At 47.9% G+C, this 13,610-nt stretch overlaps 1 protein-coding gene across 1 annotated transcript; it reads left to right on the forward strand.

Annotated features, from left to right (window-relative positions):
- Nucleotides 1-101: 101 nt before the first annotated feature.
- Nucleotides 102-13,486, forward strand: LOC122186417 (solute carrier family 2, facilitated glucose transporter member 5-like). The gene is made up of 12 exons (XM_042883051.1): nucleotides 102-4,810; nucleotides 6,150-6,248; nucleotides 6,707-6,867; nucleotides 7,299-7,423; nucleotides 9,158-9,310; nucleotides 9,394-9,519; nucleotides 9,724-9,911; nucleotides 10,260-10,370; nucleotides 10,666-10,767; nucleotides 11,112-11,187; nucleotides 11,543-11,670; nucleotides 12,068-13,486. Exons 1-12 carry the CDS (start codon nucleotides 4,760-4,762, stop codon nucleotides 12,299-12,301), a joined length of 1,554 nt encoding a protein of 517 aa, XP_042738985.1. The 5' UTR covers nucleotides 102-4,759; the 3' UTR covers nucleotides 12,302-13,486.
- Nucleotides 13,487-13,610: the final 124 nt, after the last annotated feature.

Here is a 13,610-nt window from a genome sequence, read left to right on the forward strand (position 1 = left end):
GTTGTTCAAGCGTGTTGTGGTGGGCCTTTCAGGGCCATGAAGAATATGGATCCAAGGTCTTTCTTCAGGTTTCTTGGGTGTACCTTCAGGGTTGTGCTGGAGGACAAATCTCTTGTGTCTGTGTAGACAAATGTCTCTTCATATCTCTTTTGTGTGCATAGCATACAAAGCCTTTCCGATCTTTTATCAGTTTGAGCAACCTGTTCACCACTCTGCACTATTGATTCCCACTGGCCGATTGCTGAGAACTGTGATAAGCTCCAAGCGTGTGGGCCTTGCTTTCCATACATGCTGTTGACCTTATGGGCTGTGGCTCTTCAGCTATGCAAGATTACTAACATTATCTAATCATGAAAATACAAATTGAATTTCCTCCATGTGAGGCTATGCTGTAAAGTGTGTGGGGCTAATGCTGGTGAGAGCTGGAGCTTTCCCAGGCCTTGCCCAAATAGAGAAATTCAGATTTTTACGAAAAAAAAAGGGGCAGGCTGTCAGCTGAGCAATGCTGTGTAAGTTGTATGCACTCCAAGCAGTGACAGAGCTTTTCTTGGCTGAAAACTTCATCCATCTCACAGGACTGGGAGGAGCTGAGCCCCAGTGCAAGCAGTGGTGCAAGCCTATGACTATTTTTACAACTGATTGAGCAACTGTGTCTGTTTCTAGGGTTGCACAATGCTTCCCATCTGAGATACTTGCTTTTCTGTGGCTTAGAATTGTACCCCAAATTGATCCATAAATGTTCTCTGCTAGAGGCCTGCTGCAGGGCCGGCGAGGAAATGAGTCCAGATGCTGCAGAGAGCAAGCAGAGGGAAGCTTGTTTATTCTGCAGTGTTAGAAGTGATAGGCAGCTCCTTGCAGTATTTTGGCTGCTCTGTCAGGGGGATTTGCTGACAGCGCTCTGCCTTGTGTCTACAAGCCTTTGAAAAAAATGTTAGTTTGCACTTCAAGGGTTGTCTTTTAGTTAATTTATCCTAAATACTGCTGTGACTTTGCCCCTTGGAGCTCCTCTGCTCAGCTGCTCCAATGCAGAGACCTGGCCTTGGTGTTAGAATGCAGGGCAGGAGCTGCATGCTGGCTTCCACCAGCTCTTCTGGGGGTCTTAGAAGTTTGCAGAATGGCTTTGAAGATCTCAAGATGGAAAGAGCTGTAGGTGTGGAGTGTGTTGTCTGCCTGCTATGGACTGGAGGAGTGGAGCCTGGTGAGGAGAAGGAAGGAAAGGGCTGCAGAGAACAGAGCTTGTTAAACAAAAGGAGCTGGAAGGCAACAGGCAAAAGATGAAGATGACTTGGGGTGATTGTAAGGAGAGGATAAAAACTCATCCATGCAAACCTGCAGGGAGCCATAGAATTGAATGCAGTGGCATGAGGTGGCAAAAGGCAAGTCTTGGCTGGCACAACCGTGCTTCTGTCCTGCACAGAAATGCAAACCCACTGAAGTTCAAGAGGGCACCGTGGGCATTTGGGCAGTCAGGTGCTTCTGCTGAACGAAGAGCAGATGGAGCTTTAATATGCAAGCATTCCAACACTTTCTGAAACATCTGCTTCAGCAGGCAATCATGCCAGTGGAGAAAGGACTGGGCAGTTCTCAGAGCAAGCTATCAGGGCCTAATCCAGTAAGTTCACAGATCTGCCTGCCCCTCCGTTCTTGTCTGGGGGATGTGTGTGTGGCTGAGGCTCTTCTGAGGTTATCTGACAGTTGCTGTGGAAAAGGAAGAAAGCTGGCAGGATGCCTCCCAGTATTGCCTTTGTGCAGCCATGGTAGGGTCTTGCTTGCCTCCTAGTTGCAGAACTTCTTGTGTGCTGCTATTATCTGCAAAATGGGCCTGTTTTATCCAGGATCTGCTTTTACTGTTGATAGATGTTCAGATCGCCATGTCTACGTCTTGCTTACCTGTCCAGAAGCCACTACACAGCTAATAAAGCAGTATCTGTATGTGACTTGTTTGCAGGTAAATAACTTGTTTGCTAAATTATGTCTCACTTTGTGGCTCCAGCTGTAGCTCGAGACTACGTGTGGTGTTGCCTTTCCCCTTCTATACGTACAGTTCCTTCCCAAACTGTGAGTGAAAGAGCTGCCCGTGTCACTCATGGACAGGCTGTGCTGTTGGAGTGCCTCCTAATGAGACTCCTTACCCCAGGCACTGCAGCTCCCAGCCTAATGGCAGCTTTTCCACGGCTTGCTGCTGCTGTTCTTAACTGCATATGTTGTCAGCAGATTGACTCTCCTGGCAGGTAAGCCTCATCTTTTAATTATATTTGCTCCCCTTTTGGCAGAGATAACAGGATGTTGTAGGGTTTGGCTGTGAGCTGGGTGTGAACAGTTCCTGCATGCTGGCGTGGGAGCTCTGAGGATGCAGTGGACAAGTGCAGAGGAGAGAAAATAGCAGTGCTGGGTTAATGCCTTCAGGCAAACGCACTGTGTTCTGGCAGCCACTGCCTGGCAGGTGATTTGCTGAGAGAAACGTGATAGTAAAATTCCTATGAAGTTGGCTCTCTTGGTGCTGGCTCTGCTCTTTGCTCAAGTCCAACAATCTGAGCAGTTGGAGGCAGCAGTTATTGCCCTGCAATTACTGTGAAGGTTCAAGGAGATTTGCTCCCCATCTTGTCTCCCTTTATTGACATCTCCCAGGCTTGATGCTGATGGGCACCTTAGGGATGATGCTGCCTGGCTCTCACTGTGATTGGCAAATACTCAAAGCATTCTGCTGTCATAAGCAAATATTTATGCTCTGATGAAGGACTTCTGATGGCAAATGCATCTTCTTTTTTATTTCCATCTATGTCAAGGTTATTTCTTTAAGCTCAGGGAAAGAGTTTAAAAACCATGACAGAAAAGTCTTCTGTTTCACAATTACCAAATGTTGGAGTAGCTGTCAGCCTGCCCAGAGCTCCCGGAAGAACGGCACTCTTCAAAGGGCAGGGATTTTTTGTGAGAGGTTTGTCCTCCTTGCAAATTCACCACCCTTGAGGCAGAATAACTCACATGTCATTGCCTTCTTCTAACTAAAGATCTATGAAAGTGAGAACTACAATAGCTGCTGTAAGCTGGCCCATTTATTTTGGGACTCTTTGAACAGTGTTCGAAGGCAGGATGGTAATAGCTCCTTCAGTATTGCTGTCTGCAGATCCCCAGTGGGAACACTGAGGCTGGGTGAGAGTTGTTGGTGCAATGGATATCCTTTGCATCTCTGTGCAGCTAAAACCCCAAGGGATAGATATGTGGGAGCATGGAGCAGGATTCTGAAGGATCCAGGACTGTTCTTGATGTGAGCCACCGAGGACAGTTTCCATAAGAAGATTATTGACTTGGCTTTTGTGAGTCCCTTCCAACCTGTGTTATTCTATGATTCTATGACTTGTCACAAAATCTGACCAAACAGCATTGTGGAGGTCATTGTATTACTACAGGTCGAGGAAGGGATGAATAGCAGAAGTCTTGGAACTGTGTTCCCTGCCCTGAAGCAGAGGGGCTCTGTTCCCCTTTTTATTTTTAGAGTCTTGCCAGTTTCTAAGCTTTGCTTACAGTAAGAGCTGACAGCCAGTTAGTCCACCCTGCCCTGCAAATACAAGGCCACATGTATCACTTCCTACTGCCGACTGAACGTTTACATAAGCAGCTTTGGCAAGTACACCTATAGGAAGCAGTGCCTGGCTTTGCTCCTGCTGAGCCCTCACTATTTCTACTGCGTGTTCTTTGCCCTTTAAAATATCTATCCAGTAATATTACTCATGGGTGCAAAAAGGTAATCAAGGACAAAGGAAATATGCTGATACCTGATGCCTTCATCAGGTGGGGATGCTGCAGCCAGCTGAGGAATGCATGCAGGACGCATGAAGCATGTCTGGCTCGAGATTGGCGTTTCTTTAACTGAGTGTTAAAGAGAGCAGGGCCAATAATGTGGTTTGGTTTTAGTTACTCTGGCTGCCAGGGGTATCTGTGAACTTTGTATTGTGCTGATGAACTCTTAAGAGTTGTAGTTAATGGTTAACTAAGTCTTGGACTGCTGTAGGTAGTCTCCTCGTGTAGGAGGCTAATGCTGTGCCAGCAGCATGGTGCACCTTGCACAGAGCAGGAAAGCAACCGCTATGCTTTAATGTAAAAAGCAGCATGTTCTGTGCATTGACAAGAACAAACCCAAGAAGGAGGAACCTGCAGTCTGCAGCTGTGCCAAGAGCCAGCTGCTCTGCAGGGTGAGACCAGGTGTGGTATTTCTGCCGGGAGGTAGAGGTGTGCAACCTGGCTGCAGGGTTAGTGCAGCTCAGGGTTATCACTGACCCATGGCAAAAGCCCTCTGTGAGGTTCCATGGAATGTTCTATTTTTGCTGGAACACGGTTGCCAGGCAGTGGCTGCAGTGAACAACAGATCTCCTGCTGTCAGTTTGCTGTGCACGCTAGCGCTGGGGAACGGCACCTCTGGAAGCCTTGGCCAGAAGTCCACCCTCCTCCTGGAGCAGATGAGGCTGCTTCCCCTACAGCTGGCTCTGCTTTGAGTCTGGATCTGGCCCAAGAACATCTGACATTGGTGACATTCGGCAAGAAAAAGGGAGAGGAGATGTGCAGGAGAAGACACACGGGACTGGGAAATGACCCAACAAACATCTACTGACTTTGGCAGACAGAGCTGGCCATCGATTGGGCACTTCCTTCAACGTCATGGGGCGGGTTTCCTTTCCAAGGAGGGTGTTTCCATCCCCTGTGTCGTCTGTTTAGGCTATAAAAGTCTGGACTCAGCATCTGCAATTCAAACACCAAAATAGAGATGAACGGAGAGAAGCAGGAGAGCTCCAGCGTGGAGGAAGGCAGGAAGGGGGTAAGCATGCAGGCTGTTCTCAGCTCTGGCTCCTGTGGGTGCTGAGTGAGCTTTGGGCTGTGCAGGTTTGTAGTGGAAGGGGACCAAGATCTCCTCGTTGGGCATCCGCAGAGAGGGAGAGCAGAGATTTGTATGTTTTTGAACCCGGTTTGTCTGCAGCACAGCTTTGCACTGAGTCTCCCAGTTTGCTCTGTGCATCTGACCTACCAGGCAGCTCTGTGAAACTCCCCTTCTTGTCTGTGTGTTTTCTATCCTGCTTCCTAATCCTAAAAAGGCTGCAGAAGTTTCTGGATGAGGGCTGCCTTGCAAAGCAGCATTTGTGGGTTCTTGCACAACGCGTTGCTCCTGTGTGCCAAAGGTTTTCCTAAAAGTGGTGTGTTTATATAATTAACACCAGCGGCTCTTCTGAGCTTTGGGGATTTGCTTAACGCCAGCAAAGCAGCCTGCTTTTCATCACCACTGCAAGTGTGTCAACAGTCTACTGTTAGAAAGCAGTGCTGGAAGGCTCTGCTTTCTCCTGCTGCAGATCGATTGGCTTTTCCACCTCCTGCAGCCCCTGAGAGTGCAGAGCTCTGCAGGAGCTGCTGAAGAGCTGGAGGGCAATGAGCACCAGCACTGTTAGGGCAAATGTTCAGTGAGGGCCATGTCAGTTCCTCCATGTGGGACCTGAGCTGTGTGCTGGGATGTGCAAAACTTGCAGGCGTTAAGGATAGTGAAAGGATAAGAAAATGGTACGAATGAAAAGTGGAAATGGAAAGTGGTTTTATTGCAGCAGTGGCTTTGAGATGTATTAGTGAGCTACATTAAAAAGAAAAAAGACAGCTCAGTCAACAAAGCAGGGCTGGCTGTGGGCTGAGGCTGGAACAGTGGCTGAATGTTTGCAGAAAGCCTCTGTGGTGTGTTGATATAATTGTGGTGAGGACAGTGGGCAGGAAAGGGGCTTGCTGCTTCACCTAGAACCTTGTCTTCTTAAAGCTCTCCTCCAGCAGCATTCTGCTTTATTGCATCGATAACTTGCATGTTGGAAAAAGAATAATTGCATGCAATTCCTTTCTCACTGCAGGGTGGTATTGTAAGTGTAATAACTTGAAAATTGTTCATCATCCAAATGATCCATCAATACGGGAAAGAGTAGAATGAATTACTGTAATGACTGTCTGCAAATCAAGCAGAACAAAGGGAGTTAGGATGAAAGCAACCAATTGGGCTTTCTTTGTAGGGTAACACAAAGCCAAAAATACGACTGGTGAAGCAAAAGGTATTTCTGTGTTTTTACACAATGCCATTTATGCTTGAAAGCCAAACCTGATTCTGAAGTGCTTGTGTTTTCCCTCTGCAGAGACTGACAGTTCCACTTGCGCTGGTAACGCTCATCTCTGCCTTTGGATCATCCTTCCAGTATGGCTACAACGTGTCCGTGATCAACTCTCCAGCCCCGGTAGGTTGGGATGTGGATGGCGATGAAGGAGGAGGTTCAATAGCACAGGGTGGAGGAGGAGCTCGATTACAGGTGCCAGGGCAGGTGTCTGAGCTCCTCGTGCTGCTCCACGTGTGGGATCACTGAGCACTGGGGAGCAATGGTCCCTGGCAGAGGACAGGGGCTGTGCTGAGGCTGTGTGGTGGCTTTGTGCCCAGCAGCGATGGGGTGTGGGGAATGCCTTCCCTCCTGAGAAGCAGGCAGATCCGATAAGGCAGGATGATTTGTTTCAAATCCAATAAGGCAGGATGACTTGCATAAGGCAAGGCTTCTCCTGCTCTCCCTTGCATTCTTTTTCTGACTTGGCTGTTCTGGTCTTATCAAACACTTGTTTAAAGTTTTATGGCATTGATTATTAATTAGCTTTTACAATACAGAAGTTCTGCTTGCTGCTAAACACGCTCCGTATTTCATTCCAGTACATGCAAGACTTCTACAACCAAACCTACATCAACAGGCATGGAGTCTCCATGGACGAGAGCTTCCAGACACTGCTGTGGTCCCTCACTGTGTCCATGTATCCCCTGGGTGGCTTCTTTGGGTCGCTCATAGTGGGACCTCTGGTCAACAACTGTGGCCGGTACGTGACAGCGGTGTGGCTCAGATAAGGCTGCCCTCACCGGTTGCTCCTGCTCACCAAGCTCTGCAGCATCGCACCGCCTCAATCCTAAAGCAGTCAGCCCAGTGCTGGACTTGGGAATGTGGTGTCTCTCACGTGTAGGAGAATTTATTTGATTCCAGTCTGGTCAAGGCCAGGCTGTGCGCTGGGCTCTGAGCCAGGTGGGCAGCAGTGGTGAAAGTCCTGGGAGCTGCATGCAGGTCTCAGCTGCTCACGTATCCTGAACTTTCTCCATTGCCTGCACGGAAAAACAGGAAAACAGCTGTTTTCTTTTGGCTAGTCTTTGGGATGGCAGCTCCTCTGGGTTTTGAACAGCGTAACACAATGGAGGGTCTGTCTGCTAGAGAAGTCTTAGAAGACTAAACTGATTCTGTCTCTCTGTTGCTTTGCAGAAAAGGCACCTTGCTGATAAACAACCTCTTCTCCATTGTTGCTGCAGTTCTTATGGGAACCTCAGAGATAGCAAAAACCTTTGAAGTAATCATTGTATCCCGTGTTATCATGGGGATATATGCTGGTGAGTGAGAGGTTGGATGCTAAAGGAAGAGCAGTAAACCTAATGAAATGGAAAGGTCTTTGCACAACAGGTGGTTTCACAGGTGGCATATTTTAGCCAAATACCTGCATAGCAGTTCTGTGCTTGCTTGAATAGCAGTCCTCCTCTGCGTGTTGCAGAAGTATCAGATCTCTGGCAGACAGTGGCAGTAAGGCTGGGCTGTGGGCTGTACTGAGATGTCTGTGGCTGCAGCTGCCCTCTGCAGTCAGCATCTGCTCAGCACAAGTGCCGTCAGCCTGGAAACTTGCCGATGGTCATCTGTTTTCCCAGGTGTCTTAGAGCAGATGGGCTGTTTTTAAACATAATAAAAAACAGAAAAGTCCTTCCAAGCTCAAGTCATTGAATAGAATGCCAGATCCAGTAATCCACTCCTGGAAATGGTTGTTCTTCCTGCAGGGGTGAAAAAACATGAAAGTAAAGGTTGCAGGGTCACTAGATTTACTGCAAGGCCAGTGGGGAGCTAAGGGGCAGAGTGTGAGTTGGTTTGGTGGCTGTGCTGGAGCTGCAGTAACAGACACCTGACAGGCATGGGATGGCTGGACACCCTCTGCTGCTCTGAGCTCCTGCCAAGCCACACTGATGAGGGTCCTGACACTACTCAGATTTAATTAATTGGCTTTGGCTTAGCAAGACTGATATGCTGTGTAGTTTGTTAGTGAGTTTGGGTATCTGAGAAAACAAACTGGCACAGGAAAACAACGCCATCTATAACATGCTCCAGTTGCAGTTGTTGATCTAAGGCAGGAAACATGTCTAGTCTGTTTTGTTTTGACTTTTTGCTCTCTTAAGCCCAGCAGCTGCTCTTAGCATTGCTTCTCTGACTACACGTGGAGCTGGTAGGAGAGATCCCTCCAAATAGTTTCAATTATGGATAACTGACAGAAGAATCAGGGCTGCCTGAGCCCTGCCTCTGGGGAAGGGAGGCTGCTGAATCAAGCCAGCCTGGGGCTCCTTTAGAATCCTGGCGTGGTTCCTCCTCGCAAAAGGGAGGCCTTGCAGCTGGGAGGAACACCAAGGCCCTTCTGTGGTGGGCGTTCATCAGCATAATTCTGAGCAATTAGCCACTGTTAATTGGAGGCACCGGTCTACAAGTCACCGTTAGCACTTTTTTTTATGAGGGCAATTAGAAGGTTTGTTGTAGTGTCAACATTAAGCACTACACCTCATGAATTTATTTTATAATGTTTTCCAGTTGTGTTAACGTTTTGTTTCTATGCCTTTTGGCCTTCAGATAATGTCTTGAACTCTTTTATAACCCCTAGCACTTGATGGCTGGGAACTTAGTTACCAATGTAAGATAAGAGTTGTTTGGTCATTTGACTTCTAGAGTTTGGGTTTTGCATGCCAAGATTTACAGCATAAGTATGGGAACTGGCAGCTTTCAGGGCTGCTGCAGCGAACAGTACTGTGCCCCTGAAGAAAGCAGAAATTCCTCTTCTACCTTTCAATTTGCTTTCCAAACACCCCACTGAAGAGAGAGAAAAAGAGCCATAGTACACAGCTTCTTTGCTGGATATAGATAACATTAAATCTTCAGCCAGAGCAAAAGAGCTCAAGTGTGAAGCTTGCATGTGTCCTGTGGTCTAGCAGGGATCACTTTGGTCTCACACATGAGGGAAAAAAAGCATCTTACTGCAGATGTGAATGTGCTGATGTCAGGCAGCTGCAGGACTGACCTTGTTCTATCCCTACCAGGTCTGGCCTCCAACGTGGTTCCCATGTTCCTGGGAGAAATGTCCCCCAGAAATCTCAGAGGTGCTATTGGGATAGTACCCCAGCTCTTCATCACCCTCGGGATCCTCGTAGCTCAGATCCTTGGTCTTACCAGCATTCTTGGGCATGCTGAAGGTAAAGCTTTGGCTCAGGAAATTCTCTGTCAGCTCCGTGGAGGGAAATCTCTCCCAGTCATCATCTTGTCTTGTTTGCTGCAGGCTGGCCCTTGCTCCTGGGGCTCACTGGGATCCCATCAGCATTACAGCTCCTTACATTGCCCTTTTTTCCTGAAAGTCCCAGATATCTGCTGATACAGAAGGGCAATGAGGATCAAGCACGACAAGGTATGGCATCTTCTGTTGCATGAAATCATTAGTTGACGTGTTGTTGGTGGTTGGCTTTTTGCAGCATTGCTCCTTTGCTTCCATGAATTCCCGACTTCCCATCCTGTGAGCAGTACTACTGCCTTGGCTTTGAATGTTGTAATGTCTTGATGTAAAGCAGGAGAGCTTCCTGGGCTCTGTAGCTCATCTTCCTCTCCCAACCAGCTCTGCAGCGTTTGAGAGGCTGGGATGATGTGGATGATGAGATAGAAGAAATGCGCCAAGAAGACAAGTCAGAAAAGGAAGAGGGACACCTCTCTGTGCTCACCCTGTGCACCTTCAGAGGCCTGCGCTGGCAGCTCATCTCTATTGTTGTCATGATGATGGGACAGCAGCTTTCAGGGGTCAATGGAGTGAGTAACAGCGGGGTGGGACTCAGTGTGGGGCAGCACTGGTGTAGGAGCTGGAAACTAGGAGACAGGAGTAGTCCTTTCACCAGGGACACTGGTGATGTTATGGGGGAATCAGCCTAACCTGTACCAAACTGAGTATGCACGTGGTTCTGAGTCCAGCTGTCCTGTAAGGGTAGTTGGGATGTTTTTGGAGTGAGATGCTCATGTCTGGATCTTAACACCCACATCTCCAGTACTGAAATAGTTTTTGAATTCCTGTGTCCCACTTCTAGGGTTGTAGAAACAAGCAGAGTAGGATTCCTGTGCTCTGCTGCTGGCCACATTTAAACACAATTGCTTTTGCTGCAGGTCTTCTACTATGCGGACAGAATCTTCCTGTCGGCAGGTGTGGAGGCCAACAACGTTCAGTATGTCACTGTGTCCATAGGTGCCATCAACGTTCTCATGACTTTCCTTGCTGTAAGTTTCTGTTGGGGCTCTCTCAGCCTCAGTGATTTTGGATGTTTGGTTTCCAGGCTGCTCTGCCCTCCTCTTGCCATGCAATGCTCCCCTACAGCTCTCTGGAGCTGGGTACCAAAAGAGGGCATGCCTGGCTTTTTGCAGTTCCTGGGTGACTTCTTACTCACAATACATTAGCAAATGGGGGAAATTTCACTGCATTTCTTAATAGCCAAATATTACTTTAATAAAATTGGGTAGAATAAAGCTCTGTGCTTTGATTGTTTGATCTCTTACCCTCTTCTGTCTCTTTCAGGTTTTCATTGTGGAGTCCTTGGGAAGGAGAATCCTGCTGCTTGCTGGCTTTGGGTTGTGCTGCGGCTCCTGTGCAGTGTTGACTTTGGCCCTAAACCTCCAGGTTTGTAGCTGCATCACCCTGGTGCTCCTGGTGTATTTTGGAGTTGGTGTGGGAGGTCTCTCAGTACCTGCATATCTATCCAAAGTGAACCCAGGCAGGGTCATGATGCTGCTATGTGAATGCTTCTCCCTGCCTATTGTGTTCGTGCCTGTTGCATCCTGTAGCTGGAAGCAAAGGTGGTACACAGAGCATGAGCTCAACAGCTTGGCATGTCAGCTTGGGCATAGCTGGCAACAGGGGATGACTTCTGAACACCCCCAAATCTTGTTTCAATTAATGCCTTGAATGTGTTGGTGACTTTGAGCTGAGAACCAACTCTTTACTCCTGATTATATTCTTCACAGAATACTGTCTCGTGGATGTCTTACCTCAGCATAGTGTGTGTCATCATTTACATCATTGGACATGCTATTGGAGCCAGTGAGTATGCACAAGTTAGCCCAGTCCCCTCCGCAGGTTGGGTAAAGGCAGGCATTACACTAAGCATCAAACTAAGAGCTCTGTGGGGCTGATCTAAGGAGGTCAAATTCCTCCTGTGCAGCCATGCACCTGGCTGATTGTCAGCTAGATTGGTGCTCCTGTGCCCATGAGGCAGGGGAGCATCTGGCTTTCAAAAGGAAAAGCCAAGGCACAGCTGAGTTTGTACTGAGATGTCCAGTGAGATCTCAAGCAAAGCTGTGTTGAGATTGGTGAGACCTACCAGCTGGGCTGTGGATGCTGTGTGCCTGCATCTTTAGGAATGCCTTTGGAATTTCCATGCATACAATTCTTCCAGGTCCAATCCCCTTTGTGATGATCACTGAGATGTTCCTGCAGTCGTCCCGGCCTGCTGCCTTCATGGTGGGTGGCTCTGTGCACTGGCTCTGCAACTTCACTGTGGGACTCGTGTTCCTCTACATGGAGGTAAGGTGTGAGCAGGGGATGGCACATGGCTTTAGCTCAAAATTAGTGATCTCTGGGTCACCAGTTTGCACTGATCCTAGTAGAAGTGACCCATAAATTGCTATAATGACTGATTTTAGCCTGTGCAAGGGGAATTGGTGAATTCACTTGAACTTGTGTAAGAGGCCCCTCACCCTTAGGCATCTTTTTCAGTAAATCCATGGTGGTTTCCAATAAATCCATCTTGGTGGTATCAGAAGACAGGATCCTGAACCACCACTAGCTTTGAGTTGTTCCACTTGAAGGAATGTTACTGTGGCTGCATGAATAGCTATTGCAGGATTCAGCATGCCCAAACGTGTACTGACCACAATTGGAGTACTGCCCTGATTCTTGCCCTGTCATCTTTCATTGTCAGGCTGGACTAGGAGCCTTCAGCTTCCTCATCTTCTGTGGTATATGCCTCGCCACCATGATCTACATCTTCTTCGTTGTACCTGAGACGAAGAACAAAACCTTCATGGAAATTAACAGAATCATGGCCAAGAGGAACAAGGTGGAGATTCAGACAGATGTAGAACAGATGATGGATTTGCAGACTGTTCCAAGTGTGAAGGCAGACAAGCCAGAAGTTTTGGGCAGTGATCTGTGACACAACCCAGTGCTTCGCCTGGCCCAGGTGTTTTCCAGGATCTATTCAGTGGAAGAATATGGCTCAATTCTGACCTTCATTCGGACTTTCTGCACAACTCCCACAGAAGTTTTCAAATAAGCCTTTATTCTGTCTTAAGGTTGTTCTCATTCTGAGTAATTAGTAGGACCACTCTGTTTTGTGGCATGGTGACTTCAGTGGCAGATTTCCCATTCCTTGTATTTGTCACTAGGAAGGGGCAATGCCTGCCGTCAGCTCAGTTCCTGTGATCAGGGAACTGATGTCACAGTGTGGTGTGTGCCCCTTATGTCCTGAGTGAACCATCTCAGGTGACACGGAACAGCACCTGGGCTGGGTTTTGGTCAGTCGTGTGCAAGGAGTGCATTGTACTCCTTGACCATTCCTTGAACGTGAATTTGAAGGTCCAACATGTGTGAGGGCAGGCCTTTGGTGCTTGGTGTTCTGTGTGGAGAGTGTGTCAGATGCACCAAGGTGCTCTGATAGATGTGTTCCTAGAGGCATGTATCCTGTCACCTGTACGGAGGACCATAAGACTGGAAATGCACGTGACTTTAATCTCACTCCCACCCTGCTCATCAGATGGACTCCTGGAAAGCTAACAGTTGCTGGTGAGTCCTTCCAGAGCCTTATTCTTGAGCTTAGGAGTGTTCCATTGGCCCTGTGCTTATTCATGGGCTGCTGATACACAGTTGTTCCTGTGGCACTCCAGTCTTTGGAAATAGCTCCTTTTGTTCCTTAGTGCTCACGCAGAAGCTGCCAAAGAGTTTTAGCCGCTCTCCTAATCCTTTAATAGCCCCCAGAGGTACACTCAGTGCATATGAGCCAGGTGGAGATCATTCATTCCCAGAGATGTGTGAACTTGCTGCGTGCTGAGGTCAGGTTTGGGCAGAATCCTGTGCAGTGGCCGTGTTTCCAAGCATGTTCAGATCCGCCTTTAAGCACCTTGGTGTGAGACACTAGGAATAGTTTTCCAAAGAATTAATTTCTCAGGGACCTGGTTTCTTGAAAAAGTTCTCAGCTGGTCTAAAGGTTGGTCCTTGAGTGGTTCCTTCTGGTTGTGTCCCTAAGGGCACAGCTCCACCTGAAGGCTGAACCGGTTTGGAGGAGCCAAGACTGAAGAACTAGATCTGACTCACCAGGGAAATAAAAATGCACACTGATAAATGGAGGATTTATTAAAGTATTTATTAGTGTGAAGGATTATAGGGCTAACTCAATTATTTAACATGTGGAAATAGAGTTAATTGTGCAATGTTGCTGCTCTCTGTTGGGGGAAAGAAGCAGAATG

The sequence above is a fragment of the Lagopus leucura genome, unplaced genomic scaffold (genome assembly GCF_019238085.1).
Source record: "Lagopus leucura isolate 7727_CA_CO unplaced genomic scaffold, USGS_WTPT01 Super-Scaffold_100037, whole genome shotgun sequence".
Classification (NCBI taxonomy): Eukaryota; Metazoa; Chordata; class Aves; order Galliformes; family Phasianidae; genus Lagopus; species Lagopus leucura.

Excerpts from the sequence above, each read along its gene's own strand:
- LOC122186417 (XM_042883051.1), top strand. The coding sequence starts at position 4,760 with ATGAACGGAGAGAAGCAGGAGAGCTCCAGCGTGGAGGAAGGCAGGAAG. Across the intron at positions 9,311-9,393 it reads CATTCTTGGGCATGCTGAAG|GCTGGCCCTTGCTCCTGGGG; the intron begins GTAAAGCTTTGG and ends TGTTTGCTGCAG. Across the intron at positions 11,188-11,542 it reads TGGACATGCTATTGGAGCCA|GTCCAATCCCCTTTGTGATG; the intron begins GTGAGTATGCAC and ends CAATTCTTCCAG.